This window comes from Thermobia domestica, chromosome 1, assembly GCF_964235325.1.
Source record: "Thermobia domestica chromosome 1, izTheDome1.hap1.1, whole genome shotgun sequence".
Classification (NCBI taxonomy): Eukaryota; Metazoa; Arthropoda; class Insecta; order Zygentoma; family Lepismatidae; genus Thermobia; species Thermobia domestica.
This window is the reverse complement of record NC_137454.1, coordinates 295,338,656-295,360,819: the sequence shown is the minus strand read 5'-3', so window position 1 is coordinate 295,360,819 and position 22,164 is coordinate 295,338,656. Positions and strand designations below refer to the sequence as shown.

Sequence of the window (22,164 nt, the reverse complement as noted above, 5' to 3'; positions counted from 1 at the left end):
AACAGTGACGACGCTAGTTTTAATTTCTTGGGGGCAAACGGAGGGTAGAATTTCTTGGAGAGCAGTTTATTTTTTGTATACCGAAAATGACAGTTTTTTTTAGATATTTCATTGCCGAAAGGATTGGAGACAAACATAAACTTTTCTTTGGAGACAAGCCTAGCATCTTAATTTGTAGATTGAGGGGGGTTATAAGCAGGAAACAGTGACGACGCTAGTTTTAATTTCTTGGGGGCAAACGGAGGGTAGAATTTCTTGGAGGGCAGTTTATTTTTTGTATACCGAAAATGACAGTTTTATATTACTTTACCTATAATACAATACAACATATCTGTAGGTAGGCGTAACCACTTGCCCCCTCTGGCGTCGTCACTGCCTGGAAATCCTCTTTGCATACGCCATTAAGCCTTTTATATATATGTATATGTTCTTCTCGTTGAATATTATGAGAACGTATTTAGAAATCTGTGTCTAGTGTGCTTCTCTCAATAGATTTATTAATTTTGCTGAATCATGATTGCCTAGATCTTTTGCTTTAAACATTTTCGTGATTTCTTTCATACATGCAGTACTACAATAAAATGCTTAGGTAAAGAATCATCGCTTTCAATGATTAACAAAAGACATTATTCGGGGAAATGTCCTTGACTGTACACGTGAAACGGATTCAGAAGTTTCAACAATGAAATGTGTTAAATGGTTGTTCTTTGAAAAAAACTAAGATTACGGTCACTGTCCGTGATCAAGGTTCGGCATATAGGCTATTTAAGATCCAGAACAGACGGTTATTTCCACATCTTGAATGGCAATGGTGCACTTACGAAAAGCTTTCCTCTCCCACTGGTCTCTTACCCAGTCACTGTGTTACCTCATCAATGCAAAAGGACCTTTTTTCATCCCTTTTGATATGATGGCTAACGAAGCGTAGCCTTTTGTCCGTTCTTAAAAGCTTTTCATTTTACTAACGTGTGTCCAGTAGATCGAAAACTACTGTGGGATATAAATCACGTTACTTTCTCTCAATATTTAAATACAGTTTTGTTTACTTTCGTGTTTTTTAACTGCAATTGTAATCATGACTTGGAAAAGGATACTCATTCTGGTAAGTTACTATAGATATTAAGAACCATTCCGAGTTCAAACTAGAAAATGAAAATTAATCGATTTGTTGATCATGTCAATTATGAACTAACACAATTTTCAGGATAGCGTTGGTTGCTTGAAAGGAATAAATATTATAATCTTTATTGAGTAAAAGAATTAATCTTACCACGCCAGGAACATAATAATTTTTCTGTGAAAATCTTTTTCTTTCTTTCTTTTTTTCTTTTCTTTCTTTCTTTTCTTTTCTTTTCTTTCTTTTTTTTTTGTAAAATGCAGGTAAATTGATAAAATGAATGACAAAAAAGAAATCATCATGAATTTTCCTGGAGTGACTCTCTTGTTTTCTTCATGTTTATCCACGGGTCCTTTGATTGGAACCAGCGACGACGCCAGCTTTCATTTCTTGGTGTGGCAAGGAGAGGGTCTGAAATTTTGGGGTAGAGGGCAGCTATTTTTGTATACCAAATATGAGTTTTATATTACTTAACTTATATTAAAATCCAATGAATTTTGGAGGTAGTCGAGGGGCACCCGTCTCTTTGATCCTTCTCTAGCGTCATCAGTGAATGAAAGTTAAATCCACGCCACTCATCTCTTTCCACAATAGCTTTCAGTTTAAATATACTTCAAAAGATATTAATTATTTTCGTTTTCTCTCTCCGTCCATAGGGTCCTTTCGATAATGATAAGAACTATCGAGCAATAGTCAAACTCAGAATAAGGACTCTAGGCCAGTTTTCGTCACAGTTTGTCTATGAATGGCGTTACCAGAAACATTTTTTTTTTGGGGGGGGGGGAGAGTCACCGCTCTCCTTACAGTATCTTCTATTTGTCTTATTTCAAAGGTGGAACCCAGTTAAAATAACAGTTTCACACTCAAAAGGGATATTTTCACTCTTATGTTAGATAATAACCAAAGTTGCCAACCTCAGAGAACAAAATTATCTATTTTCGTTTTTACAATTAACGTATATTACAAAAAAAATTATCGTATATTCGTTATACATATGATAATTGCAGAAACGAGTGTAATTCTACTAATAATAGCAATAATATAATAAACTTATCAAGTTAACTTCTGTTTGAACTCCAAATCGGCTCACTGTTCTCACTTAAAAAAAAAAAAAAAAAAAAAAATCTTATTAGCATTACTCTGAACAAGAATATTTCCATCACTTTGTACGTGTAATTTAAAGAATGGATGCAGGGTTGTCATTTTGTCAATTTTCAAATCGTTATTGATTAATTTTAGTGGGAATGACCGTTAGGAACCTCAGTGTGTGTTTTATAATTGTTTAATTCACACCTACTATTTATTTGCACATTCAAAAACTGAAAAAAAAGTGTGCGTTCTGAAATTACCGTATTATAGCAAGGACATTATCGTACCTAGTATTAAAGCTTAAATTATCGTATATTACGTATTATTAGCAAGCCTGGTAATAATTGAGGGGTCTAGTGAGAGAGAGGAGCTATACCACTTCGATAAGAAATGGAAAAAAATTGAGTTTTTTAAAGCATCGTGTTGTGTTATAATTTGTACGAATCAATAATTTGTTCGTATGATACAGAGTCAACTTTTTATTTATTAACTTATTGTTAGGTAAATTGTGCAAAAGGAAAAATATGAATTTCAATGTAAATAGCATCTATTGAGAAATATATGGTATAATGTTTGTAGTATAAATATACCCATGTGGGAAAATCAATATAGGCCTAGTATATCAAAGAGTTTTAACGTGATTTAAGTACGTTTGTCTGAGTGTAAATCATGTTCATAGGTTTACGTATGAACTACAGGAAGGCAGAATGTCTTCTGGAGTATATTCACTGCCACTGTTTCTGTGGATGTTAGTTTTTGATAAATACCATGAAGAACTACAAAAGAATGAGGATTATTGCCATCAGATCTTTTAACTTCAGGGCTGATGTGGCTCGTCGATAATCAACCACGAGATTTCTTCTTGTTTTGGAGCGACGAAATGGTATCTTCTTGAAGAGTTCCATATCAAAATAGGTATTTGAAGAAAAGTATGCGTGGTAGTGTTGTATCAAATTTTACAACAGTTTTTTCCGTCATATGAAAGCTAGCACCGGATATTGCAACACCGCTCTGTACTATTTTTTTTTTTTGTTCAACTGTTGGTACCTCCTCTAGTGCCATACCAGACACCACCGGTAAGTCCTTCTCTCACTCAAAATGTTGCTGAGGACGTATTCATGAACTCAGGATATCTGCTGCACAAAACGCGGAAGCTATGTCACATGATTGTAGTTCACATCAGGGTAAAAGTGAGGGGGAACGTGGGGGACGTCGTCCCCCACTTCCAAAGAGTACGACGTCCCCTCAGTTCCTAAAAAATTACAATGGGCAAAGATAGGCAGGGGGACGGTGTGACGTCATGCTGCTACCTACCGTCCCCCTACCTTTACAGATCCACTTTTACCCCTGGTTCGCATGATAGATGACATGGGAGTAGAAGACTAGAAATGGCAAAAACTATAATTTTTAATATTTGTGACATAGCTCCCTTTCTCACTAGACCCCTCAATTAAACCTCTACTCTCTAACATTTTGTGGGGCTTATGACACACTTTACTGAATATCTGCGACACAGTTAGGTTAGGTTAGGTTAGAATTGAGTACTGTTGCTGTCGTTGGAAGCACTGATGGGTACAGTCTGTCTCAAAATGGATTTAACTTATTTTTAAAGGCTTTGTGGTGAAAAGTAAATCTGTTGTACAAATATACTTATAGATTGTCTGAGTGGCGTGAAATGCATATCTAAAGTCTATAATTTCGCGACATATTTGAGACGAGTTTGCTCGATTACGTGTGATTTGTCACTGTGTCGTTTGCCACAACTCGATTTTGATGTTTGCCACGGTGTTGCTCTTGCTGATTTATCTTGTATCATAATCGTGAAGATTTATATAAAATTGACTCATTTTCTACAAGAGTTACCAGATGACTATCAGGGTTGATATGTTTAAAACAAAATGTTTAAAACAAGTGTTTAAAACATGTGTAAAACGAGGGCTGTTGTTTTATTCAGTTTGTTTTAAACGTTTTAAACAAATTGTTTTAAACGTGTTTTTTTTTTTCGATGCTGGTTGGACATGTTTAAAACAACTGAAATATCAGATTGAAGAAGCTAATTTAATTTTCTAACAAACAACCCATCCTCCGCAGGATTTGTGCATGGAATAAATTACAAGCAGAGTTATATTCTTATTATAACAGCGATTACTGAACGAAATTCTGCACATCAGTGTGCGTATAACTAAACAACAGAAAATCAAGTGAAGTATTTGAACATTTCTTAATTTCCAAGAATAACAGAGGTTAAACACACAATACACTATTCTAAGATCCAAATTCACAAATTCAAAACTTGGGTATTTTTTGATCACTATCATTTTCATAATAATGACAGTTCTCACGTCATAAGCTAGAAGAAATGCTCTGACAAATACAATACAACTCATAGAAAAGAGCAGTGATTAGCCTACAAGGAGCAAATGACATTTTAACTAAACAGTTTTTAAGATACATCTCTATCTGCAACATGGGTAGCTAATAATGATTAATGTCTACGGCATATCAACACATTTAACTCTAGACGCCCGCCAGGGATTTTAACAAAATGGTAGACTCTCACGTTCGGGGCTCTGGTGACCCCCCTAATTATCACAGAGTCATGAGTTATACACCATTGGAAAGCTTATAGACCACAAATTCCAATGAGGTAACATTCATGAAATTCCCGCAGAATTCGTAGAAAAAGAACAGACATAAAAAATCATTAAAAGTATGAAAATATTGACTTTGCGGGGTCCTGGCAGCCCTTGCAGCCATCCTACGCTGACAAAATGATGCTAATGTGTAGGCCACATACCTGTAACAATAATATAAGAAATGGTAGCCATTGCTGCCATTGCGTAATGAATTCGTTTTATGTAGGAAATATTTAAAAAATATATATGCACAGAAAAACATTCATTGAATTAGACATTCTCTCCCCTCCCCCACTATAGTACCATGTCCATATGCAAATCATTTTTGCTGCAAACATCATGTATACGAACATGAATTATGCTTCTACACCAGTGTTGAATTCAGACATTTTCACCCGGGGGAAGGGGGAAATGTCAACTCCTCGGGGGGGAGTTGTTTTTCTGTATTTTTGCAAGAAAGCAGCGTATTTTACAATTCCATTCACATCTTACCTAATATTGAGACTAATTGCTGATAAATATTCAATGTGAGATTATAATTTTAAAAAGCTATCGTTGAATTTTATCTAAAACATTAAGTAAAGACTGGCAAAAATATTTTAGACTAAACTTTAACTTCTATTTACAGTAGCTATTTTTGTTATTATTTCCTATATTCAGTAGTTACTGTTTGTTACTAATGTAGAAGTTTTTAAAAAGATATAAATTAACTCAAATATTTTTGTCCTAAAACAAACATACATAGGAATATCTTAACAAAAAGTTATCATTCTTTCTCACACTTCTGATTCTAAATCAAGCATATTAGCTTTGGTTTCTTCACTACATACACATCAATAGTTTAGTTTATGAAATCTTCAGTAGGATTAGTGCCTGTAGGATAAAAAAACATGTTTTTTTCAACCCTGATGACTATATTATAATAATTAAATTAGTTATATTTATAACTAAAATACTCACATGGTCTCAACACGTTATTGAATTACTGCGCTATCAGCTGTTAACTCCACAGCTAAATTTATTGAAGTTGGGTTCAAGCACTCGAGGATAATCATTTGTATACTTAGAAACCCGCCAAATGTGCTTCAAAATTGATATAATATTGTGAAGATATGTGTATTTGGACACATGGCAAAGTATCTTATTTTGAACAATGGGACATTTTATTTTAAAAGAACATTACAGTTAAAAAAATTACCATTCATTTTAAGTTAAATTACCTTTCGACTTTTTTTTTTCTAAGTTCATTTGCCTTTGCTGTCTGTCATTTACTTCTTACGTTTGTAATTTCTCAATTAATAAAATAACAGATTGCTTCCCCGTCCGCATTCCTATCATTACCTTACCTTGGTTAATCTACAAGCATGCACTTTTTCATCGAGACGCTAATCAGAGTGAATAACCGAGGATATGAACCCGGAAGGAACGCCATACAAAATCGATTGAAAGACTTTTGGAAGGGACAGTCGAGATGGAGCGAGAGACGAGTTAGAATGTAGGCCTAAACCGCGAGCTTCATTTTGGAATTCACGATTGACATAGCCTTGCTCTGTTCTATAGAGCACTTTTGTTTCGGCTAACGCCAGATAGCCATCTACGACGATGAATTGCTTTTTGAGAAGAAGTTTTAAGTTTAACTAAAATTGCGGTCTTCGTAAAGTTGGTTTCTCAGACCAGGTTTCACCGACTCTTAACCTTGGTTACTTGAACGACCAGCCAGCCAAACAGAGGGATGGACGGACGTCGTCCCGTTGGAGGAATCGTCGAGAGGACAACGATCAGACCAGCAAGTAAGTGCGAGTAGATTAACCTCTCCTGAAAGTTACTCCCTTCTTACCCCTTTATCACCCCCTTTTACATCACAGTCTGTTTCTTTTATACTTGTCAGATTTTATTTAAATGGAACCCAGGTCAGATCCCGTACCTCGCATTTTATTAAGTTCTATGTTTGCAAATCCTGGGCGCAACTTGTCGGTTCTGTCATTCCCAATCACGTCATTTATAAGTACATTATCTGAGCTCTCAGACCGACAAGGAGCGACTACATAATATACAATTTATGTTGTATTTGAATGTGTAGCCAACGTTCCATCAGGACCACTCATAAAAGAGAGAGTGTAACAATCCTGACAAAGGTGTGGACCCGTACATTCTGGTGGGGTGATAAAAAATACTTTTTCTTTTAATATTTCGTAAGTTTTATATATGGTTTTAGCAAGATTTTAAACAACTTTGGGGGCAAGAATGAAGTTTAGTTCCGTGACTTTTGTATTGTTACTTGGCTACTTTCAAGCCCACGAAATTATTACAAATATTAATAAAAACACAGGTGGGCAATCTCTTCATAGCCCTTCTGAAACAAGATGGAGTGTGCACGAATTGAATTGAATTTGAGTTTAGCGTTCTGTTCAGCAACTAGACTATCTGACACCTGGACCTATGGAATCCAATTCCAAACCACATGAGCTTCCGCCGGGAATCGAAAACGGGCCTTCCACGCCAAAAGTGCGTATGCTATTCATAGCCACATGGAACTCTGAGCATAAATTGAGATAATGAATCTATAGCAGAAAAAACTATAGAAGTAACGGAAGCTTGTCCCATGATGGGAGAGCACAAGTAAAGGGGCAGATTATATTTCCCCAAGTTTGAACTATTGGTTCTGTTAGATATTTGAAGGAAAAATTTAGACCATATAAATGTAAGAAGTTGAATCCTGCACCGCAGTCGAAAGATAACTCATTTGATACTAGAACATTCCCAAAAGAAACCGAAGAAGAACAGTTTAAAATATTGATTTTTCGATGTGATCGTACACACGATCTTATCTCAAATGGATTCTTGATGTGCAGAAATGGAAAATATTTGTGCAACTTTTGAAGCAATTCTCATAACAAGAACAGGCAGTGATGCAATCAAGAAATTAATTACAACCTATTCTGATGATTTGAGTGATAATCTTAGGATTTAGGAATTTAGGAATTAGATATCTGGGCTTTTAGCATCTATGACCATGTTAGCCCATCATGTATGAGAGATGAGATCCCTCGGCAATAACACTATCCGAGGAAAGGGAAGGAAGAAAGGATTGGGGAAGGAAGAAAGGGACCTGGAACCAATATATTAGGTACCGTCCCAGCATTTACTTGGTGTGAATGAGAAAAACGCGAAAACTTCAGTCAGAGTAGCTGGCCTGAAAAAGCTTTCACACATTTTCGACCGAGTGTCGAGTGATAATCTTGTCAAAAAGAAACAAAATGTACCTATAAGTCAATGTCTGTTCAGTTACTTTCTTGGATCTGACCAAGTCACAAAACAAACAACTTTCATTTCTTCTTCTTCATGAAGTTAATAAATTGAAGTTACAATATTTGTGTTTCCTGAACTTTGTATGTACTCAGAATTTCATTATGCTGATAGCGACTGTTGTTTCAGGTAAGAGAGAGTTTAGTAAATTATCGTTAAATCAGAAGCAATTTAAGATCAAAGAGCTCGACTTAAGATCATTTTTCTCGTGATGACATGGACAAATATGTTTAAAAATAGTTTCATTCGATTCAGAATCCTCAAATTAGCATGGAAAGCACAATTAGAAAGGTATCAAAGCATGGCCACTTTCACCATTAGCATAAGCAGTGCTTCAAAGAGCCCAAGCTTGAGATTATTTTTCTTCTGACCTCATGCACAAATGTGTTTTGAAATATTGGCATTACTCGAGCAGACGGCTCTACCAAATTTTCACATATCTATTGCATTTTCCGGTTTCTTCTTGCACAGCATGCACTAAATGAAGAGCTAATGCATAAACCACGATAATATTACGCTCTTTATCGTACAATTATTTGTAATACAATCGTATATTGCAATACATGAGTCGCAAACGTCCATTGCTAACACGAACAGAATATCCCCGCCGTTTATTTCCACCTTTTTCGCGCCCTTGTACTCTTCCGCTTCAGTAAATAGTTACACTTAGAATACGTTCATTACCATTTAAAATATATTTCAATATGATATCCACTGACTGAAATTACTTATATTCACACTCCTCTTCTTTTACGAAAAGTGTTTGACATCGTATTTTATCTATAAATTTTGTTTTTGGTAGAGCCGTCTGCTCGAGTGAACCCGAAATATTTTCATTCGATTCAACTCTTTCAATTAATTTAAAAAGTACAATTAAACATCAATCCAAACGAGGGCACTTTTCACTAGTGGTATTAGCATTAGTTTCTTGAGGGAAATTAAATCATTTAGCACTTTGTCAATAGAGCAGGGACTTGCCTCTAAAATGAACTTTGTTCAGATAATTAATAACATCAGTACCTATGGTTGGCCCTTCATACCATAAGGAAAGTCTTGTAACGGTGTGTAACTGTCTCTACTTTTAAATATCTTGGATCAATATTAACAGACTAAAACCATATCTACGAAGAAATTAAATGTCGACTGAAACCAGGGAATTTGTGCTATTATTCAGTTCAAGATCTTTTGTCGTCGCGAAATCTGTCAAAGAATTTGAAGCTTAAAATGTATAAAACGATACTGATGCCTGTTGTGCTACGTATATGGTTCCGAAACATGTTCGCTCACTCTGAGGGAAGAACGTAGACGGAAAGTATTTGAGAATAAAATCTTGAGACGAATATTCGAACTCAAGAGGAACGGAAATGCAGAATGACGAAAACTTCATAAAGAGGAACTGCATAATTTATACCGTTTAGGGTAATCAAATTAGTTATAATTGTTGTTGGGGTAATCAAGTCTAGGAGGCTCAGGTGGGCACGTCATGTAATCAGAATGGAAGAAAGTACGAATGATTTCAAAGTTTTAACCAGAAATCCAATCGGAAAAAAGACCATTAGGAAGACCTAGACGTAGATGGGAGTACAATATTAAGATGGATCTCGTAGAAACAGGATCACAAAGTAGAAATGGGATTCAGTTGTCTAAGGACAGAACTCAATGGAGAGCTTTTGTGAACGCGGCATTGAACCTCCGGGTTCCATAGGCCATAGAGTTAGTAATTATGAATGAAAATCATATTCAAATCAAGTATAATTCGTATTTCTTATTTAATTTGTTCTTAATTTGAAATTAAATTTTTAGTCCCACGGTTATGGCCTTTAGAGTAAAGGAGGCGAACGATTAAAGATAGCGAATTATTAATATTGTTAAAGTAAAAGTTATGTGCTTGCGCACTCAGAATCAAACCAAGGATCACTTGCACCACAGATCCATACGATTGCCACTAGACCACTTGGTCTTTGAGTTAAGTCTGTCGAAGTCGAAGTAACATTGTACGTCTACGATTTTTCCAGAGGAGAAACATCTTAATATATTTTCCTTAAAGGCGGAAATTTTTAATACATTTTTCTGCCAAACAAATGCATCGAGTTGTAAAAATTTACATGAACACTTATTTTGACATACCTATTTTGAATACAATGAAAGAAGAAAAAAGATTTTTCTGTTCCATTCGAACGTTTGCTTGTGTAAGTTTTGAAATGAAATGAAATCTTTGAGTTTTACGTCCCACGCTCACGCCGGGTAGTTTAAGGAGACGGTGATGATGAGAAATGAATGAAATGGTGGAATGAAGAAAGTGGGAGGAAACGGGAGAACCCCGAGGAAACCCACGCACACGGTGTTTGTCCACCACAAAGTTCACTTGGCGGGAGCAGGGTTTGAACCCGGGAACCAGAGGTGAACGCTCTACCATTGAGCCACCGTGGCCGCCTTGTGTAAGTTTTCTATTAGTGCATGTTCAAAACAGTTTAATGCAGTTTGTATCTAAGCAAGCCTGCGACAACTGCATCTTGTGTGAAGTCATTGTACGAAACACGTGCATCGAAATAGAACAACGTTCTAACAAAATTTTCTTTCAAATTGAATAAATCTTATCGAAACGCTGCAAATTGTGATGACACTGTATATTGATGCAGTGTTATCAATAATCCGGATGTTTGACTTTGCGTATGGGTTTAAATGATTTAACAAGAATCAAACAATCTCAGACACTGTTGACCAATAGTGTACTAATAAATTCGAAACTGTGTGATCCAATTAGGCAAATAAAAATACTAAAGTAGATTATTATTATTATCAGTTTTTTTAATTACTTCAACGTGTTGACATGTTTTAAAATGTATGTGTACACACGCGCGCGCGTAAAATATTTTTCTTTTATATTATAAACCTTCTTCATTTGCTGTAAATATTAAAGAAGTTTAATAAACGCTCAAAGCACGAACCCTATTATCCCTCCCCTCGCGCCTAACACCTGATGAAGACTATTTGAAATAAAATAACATAACGTCAACCAGACTAGTTAGTTGAATATGCACAAATTTGCATTCACAATACATTTGAGTACTTCGTATTAACAGACATTAACATTCTGAATGAGGCAAAATACATTGCTAGCTTAACTGATGGCTATAATTGAAGTTGAGGCAAAATACATTGCTAGCTTAACTGATGGCTATAATTGAAGTTTATGATTTTTTGCTAATTTATATATATTGACCAGGCAAATCATTATGAGCACCTGCTATTTTTTGAAGAAAGTTGCTGGGCTGACGTAAAAGGTACGGGGCACAGCAGAACCGTTCCAGAAGCGACGGGAATATAATTTGACCAGTAAGGTGGTGCTTGTGTGCAGAATCAGGAAGGCCGGCGGTATATCAGAGTTCGATAGGGGCCAAATTGTGATGGTCAAATGTCTGACAAGGAGCATCACGGAAGCTGTGTGATTTGTCGGGTGTTCTCGAGCAACCATAGATAGCGTCTTCCAGACTGAATACCAAAAGAAAAGGCGTGGGGCTGGCAAACTCCAATAAAAATGTCGCACGTCGTAGACTGTCCAGGTGGGTACAGGCTAGGGTACAAACGGTGGTTCAACTAACAGCAGATTTTAACAATGGACAAAGTGTGTCTGAGAATACGGTTCGACTTACACTGTAAAATATCGGCTTCCGAGCCGATTTCTCACACGTATATCATTGTTAACCCCATGAAATCATCGATTAGAACAGGAATAGACACGTGCCCATCGTCATTGGGCCGCCAAGCAATGACACAACATTGCATGGTCCAATACTGCCTTCATGGTCCAATATTGCATCGATGGTCAGGCCAGAATCCGTTGTCGTCCAGGGGAACAGCTGCTCGAGAATTGCGCTAACGGACGACGATAGGCTGATGGTTACTAACGTTGCCTACGAGATTAAAAAGTGCATTTTCAAAATTGAGACAAAACGACAAACACGGCAATTTTCGTCTTGTTTCCGAGACGAGGAGAGAGATTTCTTGAATCTAATGGGCAACACTAGTTCACCCAAATCCTTAATCATGAACACTGTTTTAGCGACATAGCGTAAAAACTTTAAATTGATAAAGTGATTTACGAAAATAATGAAAAGCATTTATCAACGTTTAATAATGCACAAGTCATTACACAATCTGCTCCAATACGAAACGTGGTTTAAATATTGTTTTATCACATCCTTCATGGACTTCTTGTAACTCAGAAGGAACATGACTCCTAGATGAAATTAAGGAAAAAATCAGGACATAAAATTTTGTACATAAAGTTACAATACAATACGATGAAAGTTTTCCGAGTATCGAGGTGAGACGAGACTTCTACAGAGTTTTACGATACGAGACAAAAAGTTTTATTTTTTGTCTCGTCACGTACTCAACGCTGGTATTGGCTTATGATTTGAGAAATCTTTACATTACCAACAATAGGCTCAGTGGAAAATGAAACGAAATCTTTAGCTTTACGTCCCACGATTATGCCAGTTAGGCTAAAGGAGACGGTGATGATGAGAAATGAATGAAATGGTGGAATGAAGAAAGTGGGAGGAAACGGGAGAACCCGAGAAAACCCACGAACACGGTGTTTGTCCACCACAAAGTCCACAGGCACGAGCTGGGATCGAACCAGGGACCCCAAGCACCAGAGGTGAACGCTCTACCACTGAGCCACCGCGCCCCCAATAGGCTCAGTAGAGTATGAAGGGGGCCACAATAACGGCTCCCAGCTATAGACAGGTTATTACTGCTCATGTGCACCCATTCACGACGGAGATGTCTCCAGTTGACAATAACATCTTTCAGCAGGAAAACGCTCCTTGTCACAAGACCAATGTTCTCTTGTAATATTTCGAGAGTATAGTGATAAATTTCAGCCTCCCAGCTCATCCGATCTTAACCCTTAAGAGTTCCGGGGTTTTAGGGCTATTTTTTAGACTTTCAGTCAAGCAGCTACTGCATCGTCACTAATTATCCTAGGATCATGGCTCATACTTCATTCTCTTCAGAATGGAGCTGACTTTCAAATGATACCACTTGCATGCTCATACCATATACCAGGAGCGGGAAAAATGATGTCAAAGGGAAAACTTCGGAGGGAAATTTTTTTCTCGCACTTTGGGCCCCTCTGGAGCGTCCCTGTGTGAACGTAGCCATCTAAAAAAATCTGATAAATAGTACTTGGTATACTGAATGTGTGTGCCAAATTTCAAGTTTCTATCTTGAATACCAAGGGCGGGAGAAATTTTATCAGGAATTCCCACCATGCCCCATATTACCGTAAAACATCATGATCTCAGGTAGAAAATTTCCTGAGACATCCCTAATTACCCTAGGGACATGTTTCGCCCATCATTCTCTTCAGAATAGAACTACCTTTCAGGCGGTATGACTCACGTGTCTCCATCATGTATCTAAGGCGGGATAATGAGGAAAAACGGGATTTTTTGGGTCTAAATATCCTTTTTTCAACTTTTCGCCCCCCTGGATTCCCCCTGTTTTAACGCAGAGATCTGAAAAAAATCTGGTAAATACTACTCGGTGGGCTGAATGTTTATGCACAATTCCAATTTTCCAGGTGCAAAAGTAAGCCCGCCAAAAAAAATATATATACCGACAATGTCCCATATTCCCGTATACAGAGGGAAATTTTTAAACATTCCCTGATACATCCCTAATTACCCTAGGGTCATGTGTCGCACATCATTCTCTTCAGAATAGAACTGCCTTTCAGACGGTACCATTCACTTGTCTCCATCATGTATCTAAGGTGGGAAAATGAGGAAAAACTGGATTTTTGGGTAAAAATATCCCTTTTTTCAACTTTTTGACCCTCTGGATCCCCCCTGTTTGAAATCTGAAGAAAAAATCTGGTAAATACTACTCGGTGGACTGCATGTTTGTGCAAAATTTCAATCTTCTACGTGCAAAAATAAGCCCACCAAAAATACTTTACATAACCCCCCCCAAAAAAAAAGTATTACACGAAAATTTAAATTTTAGACTTATGACGTCATCACCTCCTATGTCTCGACACAGGAAGGTGTGAAACCATCCGTAATGTCTTCTGCAATGCCTCTGGACTTGAAAAAAAAAACGGACGAAAAAGCTCAAATAGGTGAGTTATAACGCAATGTACCATGAACCACCCCGTATGGTACAAATTGTACCATAGGATCCCCAAAGGGTTAACATAATTGATCACTTTTGGGGTGTTATTGAACTGCGAACTCCTCGAATCCTTACACGAATTTTCAAGAATTAATCAAGGAGTTAAGTGACTTGTGTATGCAAATGCGGTTCGCCATACCTCCAACTAGCTACCAAGGCCTCATTTCTTCTATGGAAAACGCATTGCTGATGCCTTGCGATCCAAATGTGGAGAGTTTAGTTGATTTTGAGTTTAACGTCCCTTTCAGCAGCGAGGCTATATGAGACGTGGACCTACTGATTAACGTGGAATCCGAACCACATGAGCTCCCGCCGGGAATCGAACCCGGGTCTACCACGCCATAGGCGCGTACGCTAAATGTGGAGATACCAGATATTGGGTATATGGTCATAACGTTTTGGTGGGTGAAACAATCCAAAATTCTTATCAACATAAGGATTTTCTGATCTTGAAAAATAAAACTGTGAATATGTGTGCCATAATAGGAGGTGCAAGAAAGAGCATTTACCTTCTACTGTAAAGTGACTTGCTCAAAAGTCTCTTGTCCACCCTACGAATCTATTGGAAATCAAGTGCTTTCTTTCACCATCTTAATTTCTATACTTGAAAATAAGAAAACAAGTTTAATATTATGTAAATAATACCTAAATACATTAAATTAAATTAAATTAAATTAAATGATTTTATATGGGTATGTTATGTGCTATTATACATTATAACTACATTGTGCATACAAGATGTTTCAATAATTTCAGATTATACTGATTTATGTCCACTGGCGCAAATCCCAGGGGGGACGAGGGTGACATGTCCCCCCCAATCTTGGACCTGGGGGGACTGTCCCCCCAATAATCTGACTTAAAAAGTGCTTTTTGGGGTAAGTGTAATGATTTGTGTCCGACTGCCACAAAGGAATGTAAGATGAAATTGGTTTTCCTTGGTTTTTCCATTTTTTAAAAAGAATTGTATTCTGTACTATTTCAAACTCAACTTTGTGCTGTAGTGCGTTTAGTAGTCTTGTCAATATGTATTAATTCCACTTCCGCTACTTGGGCACAAATTGCAATAAATTCCAGAGGAGGATATGCCCCTCTCCTCATGTTGGAAAGTTGTCTCAGCTGTAGATACGAGCACAAATTCCGGGGAAGTGGGGACACATTTCCCCCCTAACATTGGAACTGGAGGTTCTCCCAATAATCCGATTTGAAAAGTGCTTTTTTGCAGATAAGTGGTATGATTTGTGTCCGACTGCCACAAAGGAAAGTGAGATGAAATTTGTTTCTCTTGGCTTTTCCATTGTTAATGAAAATGAAGGCGTGCGACTGTTCGTGACGTAACCTGATATGAAATCTTATCTCCTCCTCTCCCCTAGGCCCTAGCACACGAAGAGTATATAGACTATCCAGTGTCGGTAGAACCCATCCTTTCAGTAAATGCGCATTTAATCTATTTGTAGTATCAGCCTAGGCATCTGCTCATGCTTCGTAAGCTAACTAACTCTATAGCCTATGGAACCCGGAAGTTCAATGCCACGTTCACAAAAGCTCTCCACTGACTTCTATCCTTAGCCAACTGGATCCAGTTTCTACTTTGTATGCCTATTTTTGCGAGATCCATCTTAATATTGTCTTCCCATCTGCGCCTAGGTCTTCCTAATGGTCGTTTTCCGATTGATCTTACCGCTAACACTTTGAAAGCGTTCCTATTTTCTTCCATCCTAGTCCTGCCTCGTAGACTTGATGATCCTAACAATGTTTGGTAAGCTGTATAATTTTGTAGTTCCTCGTTATGAAGTTTCCGCCATTCCCCATTCCCGTTCCTCTTGAGTCCGAATATTCGTCTGAGGATCTTCTTCTCAAATACTTTCAGTCTATGTTCTTCCCTCAGATTAAGCGACAATGTTTCGAAACCATACAGAACAACAGGTATGATTATTGTTTTATATATTTTAAGCCTCATATTTCTCGACAGAATTCGCGACGACAAGAGATTTTGAACTGAATAATAACACTAATTCCCTGTTTTTAGTCGACATTTAATTTCTTCGTGAATATGATTTTCGTCTGTTAATATTGATCCTAGATATTTAAAAGTATCCACTTTATCAAAAGTATTATTTAATATTTTAACGCATTCATAATTTGCCGTGTTACGGTCCCGACGCACTTCCTTGTATTTAGTTTTCTCTGCATTTACTTCTAAACCCTTGTCCCTGCAAGCGTTTAATAAGACCTTTGCATTTCTTTCTATTGTACTCCCATCATCCCCTATTAAATTTATATCATCAGCATACGCATAACCTGGTGAACAGCGTTCAGCTCTAGGCCCTGGTTTCTATCTTTGATTTTCCTTATAGCGTATTCAGGACAAAGTTGAATAATAATGGCGACAACGCATCTCCTTGTTTCGGGCCATTCTCGACGTGAAAGCTCGTGGACAAAAAATTTCCTATACGGACTTTACTTTGGGATTCATTTAAACATGCCTTAATTAATCTAGTTAGCTTTTTCTGTATTCCAAATTCTGTAAGAACGTTGTACAATATTTCCCTCCTAACCAAGTCGTACGCCTTTCTAAAATCAATAAATAGTTGATGTACCGGGCTAGTGTATTCCCACTTCTTTTCGAGTATTTGGCGAATGGTAAATATTTGGTCGATAGTTGATCGATTTCGTCTAAATCCACACTGATAATCTCCAATAATTTCATATGTGTATGAGGTCAATTTTGCTAATAGAATATTTGAAAGGATTTTATAAGATGTTGACAGAAGAGAAATGCTTCGATAATTATTACAGTCAGTTTTTTCGCCTTTCTTGTGGATTGGAACAATGATTGATTTTTTCCACTCTTATGGCAATTCTTCCTTGTTGTAGTAAGGAGAATGAGTTTGTGTATTTTGTTCAACAATTTTTTTCGCCTCCAGCTAACATTAACTCAGCCGGAATTTCGTTTACACCCGGAGATTTGTGTTTCTTTAATTTCTTTATAGCGATTTCTACTTCTATTCGGTTGGGTTCTGGAATATACGGTTCTGCGGCATGCATCTCCCTTTCTCCACGAACTTTAGTTTTTGGCTGCGTCTTAAGCAAATCGTCAAAGAAATCTTTCCATCTATTTAAAATGCTATCTGTATCAGTGACAACTGTTCCATCAGTGTTCTTTAATATAAGCACGAGGTTGATAGCCTTTCTTAAATTCATTGATCCCTTTATACAAGTCCCGAATGTATATAGTTTTACTATTATCTTCAAGTTCCTAAATTTTAGCTTTCAAAAAATCGCTTTTCTTTGTTCTAAAAGTTTTGGATAGGGATGCGCTCGAGTCGAGACATGTGTCGAATCTCGACTCGACTCGACTCGAATTCGAGTCGAGATTCGAGTCGAGACACACTTTGTAAAATTCGAGACGAGTCGAGACAAACGTATTTCTCGACTCGAATTTTCGAGTCGAGACGGCTCTTAAAAATCTCGACTCGACTCGAATGTCTCGAAAACCTTTCTATAATTTTTAATATTATTTTGAAGAAAGTATTCACTCAGAAACAGCCTTGAAACCAATTCCAGCTTTTATTCCTTCAGAAAGGTACAGAACGCATAAAATTAATAGTTAATCTTTAAACATCAAGATTTAATTTTCAGCTCAATTCAGTTAATTAGAACTAATAGTTAATGTAGTTGTATTTGGTTGTACTGCAAATATAATGATAATAATAATAATAATAATTGATTATCTAGTTTGTATAAAACTATTATCCGTAGTCTAAATCTAGTTTGTATAAAACTATTGCGATAAAGTGAACTTCATAAATTCTCTGAATGAGCAGTTGGTAGTCTATAGTAATTTAGCATAGTTATAATTATTGTGTTTTCGTTCCCATGAACGCAATAGGGTTACGTAACTTCTGGATTATTCGCTTGCCCAACTATTCTGAGGCTTTAATATGTTGCAGCATATCACGAGCTACGGATAATATATAATGTAACATTTGTTGTAAATCACATATTATGATACGAGACTATTTTACATAGTATATCTTATCTAATATAAATAAAATAAAGAGTTTGTTTGTGTGTTTGTCTGTCTGTCTGTGTGCGACCTAGGGACCAGACGAGTGGACCGAGAGTTCCCAAAATTTGGTCACGGGTACCCTAGTCCAGGCCCCAGATCAAGACGAAGCTTTTTTTTTTATTTCGAACCAGGGGGGTCTCGGGGGGGGGGCGTTTACTGGGACCGACCTGGGGACCAGACAAGTTGACCGAGAGTTACCAATTTGGTCACGGATACCTTGGTCCAGGTCCCAGTCTAAGGAGAAGCGTTTTTGTCAAAATTGGAACCAGGGGGTCTCAGGGGGGCGTTTAGCGAGACATGTAGTAAAAGTAATCCAAATTAATCGACATTAGTGTCAAATCCATAGTTTTCACGGTCGCTGAGATCAATGGTGACACTTCCATCAGCGATGACTTGCAAATTCAGCTACTACTGTATGCGGGCCGGGTGTCAGCGGGTGAGGAATACCGAGACATGTATAAAGAGCCCATATTGATTGATACTAGTGTCAAATCCATAGTTTTCGCGGTCACTGAAATGAATGGTGATACTTCCACAGGTGTTGACTTCCAAATACAGCCCCCATGCGAAGAATGGGTATATTAAGCTAGTATTACAATAAATGGACTGCTTGGATGCCAAGAACTAGTACAGATAAGTACCATTCACTTCTATGAATAGGTATTTTTTAAAAGGATTTTTGTAAACACTAAGTTATAAAACAATGAACTACATACAGTAGTTATGGTTTTGGTTCCCAACATAAAAGAAATATGGATTGTTCATGAGATATTGAACTTCAACTTTCACTCCTGGAAAATTTCAATTTTGGAGTTAGGCCACTTGGCATCAAAGCAGTTCACTGTAAGATAAATACATTCCGCACATTAGTAACATAGTTGTTCAGGGGCCTTCGATTTCCATTCTCTCAAATGAAAGCTGAACGATTGCTTGATACATGGTGACTATATAGGAGAAATAGTGTATTAAGTTTTCGAGCTTTGGTGCGTATCCGTATTTACACTCTGATATAACTTTAAGTTCACACTCAAATCGAGCTAATTGTTTGATGCATTTCGAAAGCTTTTGTTTTTATGCAGCTCATTAAGGAAAATCTATTTCATAATCGTAACATTTATGTACTAAGAAACTATGAACGTAAAGTGGACTCGACCTAGCCCCGTGGCCGCTGTGACTCAGTGGCACAGCTCTCACCCTTGGTGTGTGAGGACTCTGATTCTCTGTGTGTGTGTGAACTCCGCGGCTAGTGTACGCGTCTTTGCCGTGGAAGACTCGGGTTCAATTCCCGGCGCGAGCTCATGTAGTTCGGATTCCACGTTAATCAGTAGGTCTACATTTCATATATCCTCGCTGCTGAAAGAGACGGTAAAGTCAAAATCAACTCAACAATATACATGTGTGTGTGCTTATGTGAATTTCCTCGTGGCTGTATGGTTAACACATACGCCTTGATCGCGGGAGACTCTGGTTCGATTTACGGTGGAAGCTCATGAAGTTGTTACCGGTATCCCACTTTAAACTGTAGATCCATGCCTCATATAACCATAGATATAATATATATGCCTTTGATACACTTATTTTCCGACTTGGAAGCCATCGAAAATTTCCGGACACAGGGTCCCGTAGACCGAAAATGAGAAACATGGATACAGAGTAAAACAGCCATAGAAATTTAAGCTTTTTAGGCTAACTTAATCCTTACATACAGGGTGCGGCACGTAAAACCGGCCCGTCGCAATATTCTGGTATATTGCGTTTTCGGCAACACTTAAATAATCTACCTTCCTACCAAGAGATGGCGTGTCGAGGTCGGGTCGACTTACGTGATCTGTAGCAGTCACGTGCAGCCGCAGCCAGTGAAACTTGTTGACACCAGTTGAGAAAAAGGCCTCGTTGTGTTAAGCCGGGTGAGTATCAGTGTGTGATAATGCCGTATTCGATACCCGAGCGTGTTGCCACTGTTGAAGGGTTCATTCTCACTGGATCTTTTGTGAAAACAAGAATTTGTTTCGTGAGAAATTTCCAGGACGTTCTGTGCCAGCAAAAAGCACCATTCAGGAATTGATTGAAAAATGGCGGCGTACAGGATCGGTTCAAAATGCTCCCAGGAACAGACGACAATCTGTCTGCACACCTGAATTAAAGATGCAGGTGGAGGAGATAATGACAAGAAGTCCTCGAAAGTCAACCAGGAGATTGAGTCAACAGCTTCATGCGAGTGAGAGAAGTTGCAGACGTGTTTTAAGGAGACTGAAGTTAAAACCGTACCGGATAAGTGTTGTGCAAGAACTGAAGGAGCCTGACCTGCAGAAGAGGGTGCATTTCTGTTCATGGCTGTTGAGCAATGTTGCCAGTGGTTTCTTGGATCCACTAATTCTCATCATGAGTGACGAGGCGTGGTTCCACCTGTCTGGGTACATAAATTCCCAAAACAACCGGTATTGGTCGACAGAAAATCCACACGCAATCCACCAGGTACCCTTGCATGATGAGAAGATTGGTGTTTGGTGTGCCATTTCCGCCACACGCGTTATTGGGCCCATATTCTTTGAGACGACAGTGAACAGTGACGTGTATATGGGAATCCTGGAGGAGTTTTATACACACTTGACCGAAGAGGAGCGTCAGTTATGTTACTTTCAGCAGGACGGTGCAACATGCCACACATCAGCTGCATCATTGTCCCTTGTGCATGAGATGTTTACACCAGAGAGGACAATCAGCAAAGGCTTGTGGCCTCCTCGGTCACCAGACTTGTCCACGTGTGACTTTTACTTATAGGGACTGTTAAAGGGAAGAGTATACGAAACAAATCCACACACAATTCCAACAAATCCACACAAGAACTCAAGACCAGGGTCCAGGATGTCACCAATAGCATTACAACACAAGAACTGACAAGGGTATATATGAATCTCCTCAATCGTGCTCACATGTGTGTTGAAGTAGGCGGAGGACACTTTCAGCACGTGCTGTGAAGGCTGCTGTGAAGGTGAGTAGTCATATTCAATACATTACATTTCATTTATGTGTTGTAGTTAATCATATTCAATACATTACATTTCATTTTATGTGTTCACTTTACGGGCCGGTTTTACGTGCCGCACCCTGCATAATGCAACTAGCTTGGCCAAGTTATAATGGAGGAAATGCTATCATTGCAACACTCTGAGAATAGAAAATGTTCGTCAGGTATTACTATCCCCCCTCTCCTGCAGAATGAAAACCCTGACTAAAACTCAATATATATATATATAACTATTTTGTGTAATGTAACAAACAGTGGCGGATAGTATTCATGTTTCCTTGCAGAGGTCCTTACGAGGGTTCGCTTCCATCTTCCTCTCCCCAAGAACTAAAATAAATTAAAAAATTGCTATTACTTGTTAATCTTGTACAAAGGATGCAATTAAAGTCCCAGTGTAACACCCCTTCACATTTAAATTTTTCCCCTGGAAGAAAACCAGTTATTATTGTTTCTTGATTTCTCAGTCTCACCTACATAAACATACGAATAGAATTACAGGATATGACATGTTTAGAGTGCTTGCACGTGACATCTCACTATATTTCTCATCAAATGTGTCACAGATGAAAATTTCCGTTTGTACTGCCTCTATTTTCTGGTACATATGTTTCATTTATGTTATGTTGCTAAAATTCGTTAGGAAACAAGTACAGACTGCGCCTGTGTGCCTGACAAAACGTAAATGTACTGGATAATCATTTCTTCACTTTCTTCCAGAAAAAAAAGTAAC

The 22,164-nt window shown here is 37.8% G+C and overlaps 1 protein-coding gene across 1 annotated transcript in view; it reads left to right on the top strand.

Annotated features, from left to right (window-relative positions):
* The first annotated feature begins 968 nt into the window (after positions 1–968).
* The window catches only part of LOC145680347 (uncharacterized), a 116,207-nt gene continuing 95,011 nt past the window's right edge, over positions 969–22,164 (top strand). The window contains exon 1 of the mRNA XM_081750744.1: positions 969–1,102. Within this exon, the coding sequence (XP_081606870.1) occupies positions 1,076–1,102 (27 nt within the window). The 5' untranslated portion in view covers positions 969–1,075. The remainder of the gene's footprint in view (positions 1,103–22,164) is intronic.